Below are 6,521 nucleotides of genomic sequence, written 5' to 3' on the forward strand. Positions count from 1 at the left end.
ATTCGCTCGTATTTATTCAACCCGTATGCAAGCCCGCTCGAGGCTTGCATACGTAATGAGCTGCAGAAGGGGATTTTGTCCTTGGGCTTTCGGCAACAAAAATACACCTTATATTCACAAATTTGGTATCAAATTCAAGGAAAATATGTAAGCTATCGTCACATGTTACTCAAAATGATTGTAAATGAAAAACATCATAGCGTAATTTCTGCTTGAAAAATGATGAAAAAAGTAATTCGTGTAGTACATGTTCAAGACGTCAAAAGAATACCAAATTCACCTTGCGTCTCAATGAAAATGCATTATTTGGTAGTCCATCTCTTAATCTTTGTATCTATGTAAATATCTTGACAATTTAGTGCTTAATCCGGTCAGGAACCAGTAAAATATTATACATCGATGTCAGTGCTGGTCAGCTTGAAACCGTGCAATCTCAAGAGTAAGCTCTCTCATTGGACAGCGCTTGCATTCAGCGCTTGCAATACGTCCTTATGCTGCTACGGTTTCATGCCACGTGCGTGCATCGCGCATGCTTGCATACAGGCATGCGTGTAGTTCAAGCCAAGTTCAAGCGTTGAATGCAAGCACTGTCCAATGAGAGAGCTCTTTCGTGCCACTGTACACTTTGTGTGGTGCATACTTCTGGCTTTAGAGTGAATTTCACAGACATTTCAAAACGGAAAAACTAGTATAAATCATGCTTGCGTCTCCTTGACTCAAATATATGATGAGCATCTAAGTTTCCTCTCTATGAAAAAGCTAAAATCAGAAACAACAGTTTCTTAATTCGGTCAGGAACCAAAAACGAACTTTAGATGACAAAATCTTCTGTGAAAAGCAGGTAAAATTTACACAAATTCAACTGATTATATCATCATGATAACAACCGATATCATACGCAAATTTGGTATCAAAATAAAGACCAAAGTCTGGAGAACAATTTACTGTGACTTGTAGCCATGTTCAAGTCGCTACACTGTGAAAACCATGGCCCTGTCAAACTCTTGCAAAATCTCGCACGTACGAGACACCTTTCGAACGCAAAGATCGTCAACGAGAGGGCTGAATAAATCCTGCCGGATCGGCTCATTAGCATACGTGCTGCGGACTGACTGCCTAGTCTTTGTCAAAGGTCCTCCCACTATACTAACTGCAAGGGAAGCAAGTAGAGGGTCTGCATGCACTTCAGCTTCAGAGTAGCAGTGAGAGGGTATTTGGAGTCATTCAAATTTCTTAATGGACCTATGCACCACAAATGCGTATTGAATTTTACTGATTCATAATACAGTCAACATCACTTATGTGGCAAAATGACTTCCAAAAATGTGGCATATAATTTGTAATAATTTGTCTGCTATTTTTCTTGAGAACACTTGGATATGTACCCCCCCCCCAAAAAAAAAAGGCTTCCAATTCAAATTCTGCTGAGGACCATTATCTGCCAATCATTGCTGTAGTGCTAACATGAGTAACAAACGACATTGGAGTGCACCTTGGGGCTTCCCCTACAGACCAAACATAACTTACTTGTTTCCCCCACACAATCTTTTGTTAATTGCATTTAATGCAGAAAACTTCATGTTCCAGTATCATCATCATTTAAATGTATGGTGCAAATTTACCATCTGTTACAACATAATTTGATAGTAACAAAAAAAAACCTGCTGGTCTGAAGGACTTCATTTGAAAGAGAGTCACCTGTAGCACAATATGGCCATTAGACCACAGACCTCTAAAACAAATGCCTTCTATGGAATATCTACATTACATAGCATATTGTGGATTGACAAAATGGCATACACAAGACATTGTGCCATCTAAGAAGTAAAGGTGCTGCCACTGCAAAAATTGAAAATAAGAATAAAATGTGTTGCAATGCTTGTCCACATGATGGCCAAATGTCCTTTAACCCGTTTAGGACGAGTCCCGAGTATATTCGGGCAAGTGTCTTTGAGGGAAATGCATGTTGCAGCAAAATCAGCACGTCCTAGACGGGTTAAGATCGCAGTAAGGACATTTGGGATGGCTCCGCCTGTAATGTGAATACTAGCTGAAAATGGCCTTGGGATGAAATCCATGATACCTTATATATAGAGTCTGTCTGCCAACAGTGATGTCCATTCCAGCAGCCACATGATCAAAGAAGCCACAAAACTGTACTTGATTTTGAGAGAAAGCTTATCTTCTTTAAATGGTGAAGTAGGCAAGAAAAGAAGCACAGTCGCTCTTATCAACCCGCTTTTCCACCGCTGTGACCGTCATTGCCTTCATCCGCCACCGAAGATGTCACAGGCGATGCCTGATCATACTTTCCAGCCTTGAAGTCCTCGATGACTTTGGGGGCAACGCACTTCTCGAATATTTCCCGTGGAGTCAGAGGATCTTCCTGCGAATCAGGAACTCGATAGGACACGTAAGCCTTCAGCTGAGACATGAATGCAAAAACAGATCAAGAAGTTTGGCCATTGTAGAAAGGTACAAGGTATTTCAGGGATATGAGAGCACATTTGAAAAAAAAAAATCTGAAGAGAACCCCTGAAACTTATGAAAAAAGGGGGTCTGTTGTGCATTAAACTGTGAACATTTCAATGTATTTGAATTGCTAATATGTCTGCAAAGTAGGATTTGGTTAGAGTAAGAAAAAGGCTTATTTCAGACTGAACTCTTAACTCTCATATCCCTGTACTGCCCCTTTTTTCTTAATGAATATGTAAGACAATTTCTTCAGTAATTGCATTTTGTGTTACAATAATACTGATGTACATAGAAAAAAAAATTTCAAATAAAGTGTGTATTTGCTATTTATCCAGAAATATTCAAATCCTTGATGCCTAAGTGACAATGTTTATCTGACAAGTGTGAATACAGAATGGCTGACTACATCATCTCAGATATCTTACATATTTGAAATCTTTTTCTATGATGCATTACGATTTAGCCTTCGGGCTACTACTTCGCATGTTTGTTTCAAATTGATAAATCATTATCAAATCAAATCACGTCATATTTTCCTGTTTTTCTTCAATACAGGTTTTTGAATAGCTATTTATAATCATATAAGACCTGTCCGAGACTAACAATTTAGGACACAAACACTCACCGCGAAATCCTTGAGATCTGGTACAATGATTTCAGGAACCATTTCCTTGACATTCTTGAATCTCACTATGAAGGAAAGAAAAAAATATTGGTTAATTTATAACAAACCTTTACAGTACCATATTCTGCACTGAAAGGGAAAAACATGCTTCGTTATACAAGGTTAATTGCAATTGACAGTGAATGACACAGGATGTTTTGACAGAAGAATATGATACAATGTTATTCCCAATTAATGATTTTGTTTTGATAATACAACTGTACATGCAGATATTTCTCTCTAGCTTGTTCGTTATTTTGTTCTCTCTTTAACTCTATAATGGATTTCCTATGTTACATGTACATTGTACATGTAATGCATTATTGCTTGATTGAAAATAAATTGCACAACTTACGGTAATGCACTTCAGACATAAAATGTCATCGACTGACAAGTCTGCAAGGTGCAGAAGAAAACCACTAGTATAGTGGTAACAAAGAAGACTGCATTGATTGATTGAAAAAAAAAAATTGTCTCCCCTACTATTATTTACAAAGGAGATCATATATTTGCACATTATAAGCTCTTGAATTACTGGTATTCCAACACTTTAAGATCAAAAGGGTACTGTAAAATTGGATATTTTTGCAAGACTAATTTTTCAGGCTCGGCCCGGTAAGAAGAGTTTCATGTGTTTTCAATTCCGCAGAATCAAGGTATCAACTACTAGAGTATTATATGGCAAGCAAAAATATTTGCATGCTTTTATTTTTGTGGCAGTTTCTGGATGCGCAAAATGCACGAAACTTTCCACTTTTACAGTAAAAGGTGTGCAAAATTTCAGTCAGTATACTCACAATTTAGATTGTAGCCTGTGCCCTGAATCCTTGATGCTGTAAGAATGAGAGAATAATGCATAAGTAGCAGAAGTGCCGATCACAAAATTATTTCATACAAAATTTCTACACAGTGTACAAACACATATGATGTAAAAAACACACAATCTAGAAAACACAAATGAGCAATGTTAAAATTGTCTGAATGGAGATTAATTGAGCACTCTAAAAGAACAAAATAGGAGCCTTGGTTGTAATAGACCTGGTTACCAGCAACTTTGATATTCTTGCTTGTAAAACATTCATACTAGCATGAATCAATGGTCTATTTAATGATTGCATCAAATTGTGTGCAAACGATGTGTCTCATTTCTCTGACATTCTCCAGCATGAAAAGATTAAAACATGAAAAAAGATAAACAATTGAAATGTTCTGCAAGAAGAAGCAGTCTCAGCCAACAAAGTCAATCAGTTCAGGTCTGTAGAACTGTCTCAAAAAAACAAAACAAAAAAGCACTGGAAGCACTTGAGTGGAAGTATCATCCATTGAAGAACACACTATATCAGAGACCAACACCAGAGATGAGGGACACGTGTAAGCAGTATACCCAAGAAATTAAGTGAAAAAAAAAGGCCTAGCCTGCAACTGGTTCAGCAGAACATGCTTATAATTACGGTACACACAGTTACAATTGTATATCTAGCCCTACGCAAGGGAGTAGGGAGTGAGCAACAAAGAAGTTCACACTTTATTTGTTGCTTTTGTAAGCATCAAGGCTTTGGTGGATTAATAATAATTAAAAAAAAATACTCAAACATACCAGTACAATGTACATCTCATCTGGTATCACGCAATCAAAATTATTACATAGCCAATAGTATACTGTAAGCTGTAGTACTATCATTTTTATAGTATAGTACCGTACTCAGAGACTAGTGATATCCAAATGCTGGTTTTCTCACTGACTTACCCTGTGTTTGATTTTCTGCAGTGACTTTTAGTTTTGTTAACTCTCAACTCTTATGCAATTCAACAGGGCCCTTGCACAATGAATTCACCATGTTCACATTTCTCTTAAAGTCAGATATGACATCCTGCAAAAGCAGAGAAGTTTTAATATGTGAGCACAGGGTCTAAATTACAATTTATACAAAGCATTATTTCATACAAAAATTCGGCTACAGTACAAATTGTAATTTACACTCTCACTCCTCAGTGCATGGACTTTAAATGGTCATGCGTGGAATAAATGGATATGTCATACTCTAGATCTAGATCTAAAAATATCCATTTGTTGAAATGGTCATGAGTCATGCCACCGAGTAGATTGTGCTCTATCTAACGTTAAACTTATAGACTGTCTAGATTTCTGAATTTAAAATTCAATTGGCAATTGCGCACTGTCACTGAGGCTGAGTGCTGATGTGTCATCGATATCATCCCATGGATTTTATGTTTGATTCTACTTACTGTTTGGATGAAAATGTTTATTGCCCCTTTTGCTGGTCATCTCTTTGTGCCTGTTTGCACCTCTACTGATACCTCGTAAAAGCTGCCGTAAAACTGGCATCTTCGGCGATTTGCGATTAGATGATCTTTACTTTCAAAGATAACATTTAACACCACACGTGGGACTGGGCAGTTCCTTCCCTGCTAGTATATTTGTACCGTTCCTTGCTGTGGCCGTGCACGAACTCTGACGTACGTGCGCGTTGCGTCACACTGGGCATTACAGCATTATCATCGAGCTAGCTAGCGAAAGAGTACTGGCGTGCGCTTCTGCCGTGCGCTTCTTTCCCCGTACTTCCTTATGGAACGCCATGTGCTGCAAAATGCAAAAACCCGTGATCACCGGTTTCAAACCAGCAGCTGTGATCGGTACCTAGTATAAATTTGTTTTTTGTTGTTGGATGGTTGTTGTTTTTTACTCACTGTGTCCCTGCAAAATTAAAAGTATAACTAATGATAAGAGGTTTTTCTTTTCTCTTTCAAAGTAAAAACTACTGTTCAGAGGTTTCTAAATCTGCACGAGCAAAGAAAGATCTAAGATCAGTAGTTTTAACTCTGTACACCTCCGCATGATTTTCAGATTTTTACATTTGAGCAACAATAAATTAGTTATACTGAGGACAGAGTTTCAGAATTTGTGAGAATTGGGATGAAGAAGTAGAATATTTTCAAAATTTAGAACAAATTTCAATGAACAAGGATGATGACATGGCAGAGTCACCATAAGAATGCATGAGTTGGGGCTCAAGAAAGCAGAACAAAAGAAGAAGGCATGCATAGATTATGCACAGGTGAACTCGCAAGCAAGCGGTATTGTAATGGAATTACACTGCTACATTTCTGAAATATGTGAACCTGCTATGTCATCATCCTTGTTCAGTGTAATTTGTTTAAGGTTTTTCAAAGTATTATTTCTCGGCTCAAGAACGACAATAAATTCCACAAATCTATACATGGAGTTGTCGATTTATGTACTACATGATGTGAAATTATGAAAATCGTCTGGAATGTCCCTTTAACGAAACCTGTGATTGGTAGGGGCTTAGTTTTATCTCTCCACCTGCGAGATGAATATCTGTTTAAGACAGATGCGCAT

At 37.6% G+C, this 6,521-nt stretch overlaps 1 protein-coding gene across 1 annotated transcript; it reads right to left on the reverse strand.

Moving 5' to 3' along the window:
- Positions 1–1,670: 1,670 nt before the first annotated feature.
- Positions 1,671–5,590, reverse strand: LOC139709748 (large ribosomal subunit protein mL41-like). Its single transcript, XM_071621705.1, has 4 exons — positions 5,387–5,590; positions 3,937–3,972; positions 3,101–3,165; positions 1,671–2,425 (listed from the first exon to the last, which is right to left on the reverse strand). Exons 1-4 carry the CDS (start codon positions 5,484–5,486, stop codon positions 2,231–2,233), a joined length of 396 nt encoding a protein of 131 aa, XP_071477806.1. The 5' UTR covers positions 5,487–5,590; the 3' UTR covers positions 1,671–2,230.
- Positions 5,591–6,521: the final 931 nt, after the last annotated feature.

The sequence above is a fragment of the Diadema antillarum genome, unplaced genomic scaffold (assembly GCF_040938485.1).
Source record: "Diadema antillarum isolate AM-2024a unplaced genomic scaffold, OU_Dant_1.0 seq00001468_RagTag, whole genome shotgun sequence".
NCBI lineage: Eukaryota > Metazoa > Echinodermata > Echinoidea > Diadematoida > Diadematidae > Diadema > Diadema antillarum.

Coding starts and splice junctions, on each gene's coding strand:
- LOC139709748 (XM_071621705.1), bottom strand. CDS start 5,486: ATGCCAGTTTTACGGCAGCTTTTACGAGGTATCAGTAGAGGTGCAAAC. Junction 3,973..5,386: donor TAAACATTTTCATCCAAACA/GTAAGTAGAATC, acceptor TCATTCTTACAG/CATCAAGGATTCAGGGCACA. Junction 3,166..3,936: donor CACAGGCTACAATCTAAATT/GTGAGTATACTG, acceptor TTTCCTTCATAG/TGAGATTCAAGAATGTCAAG.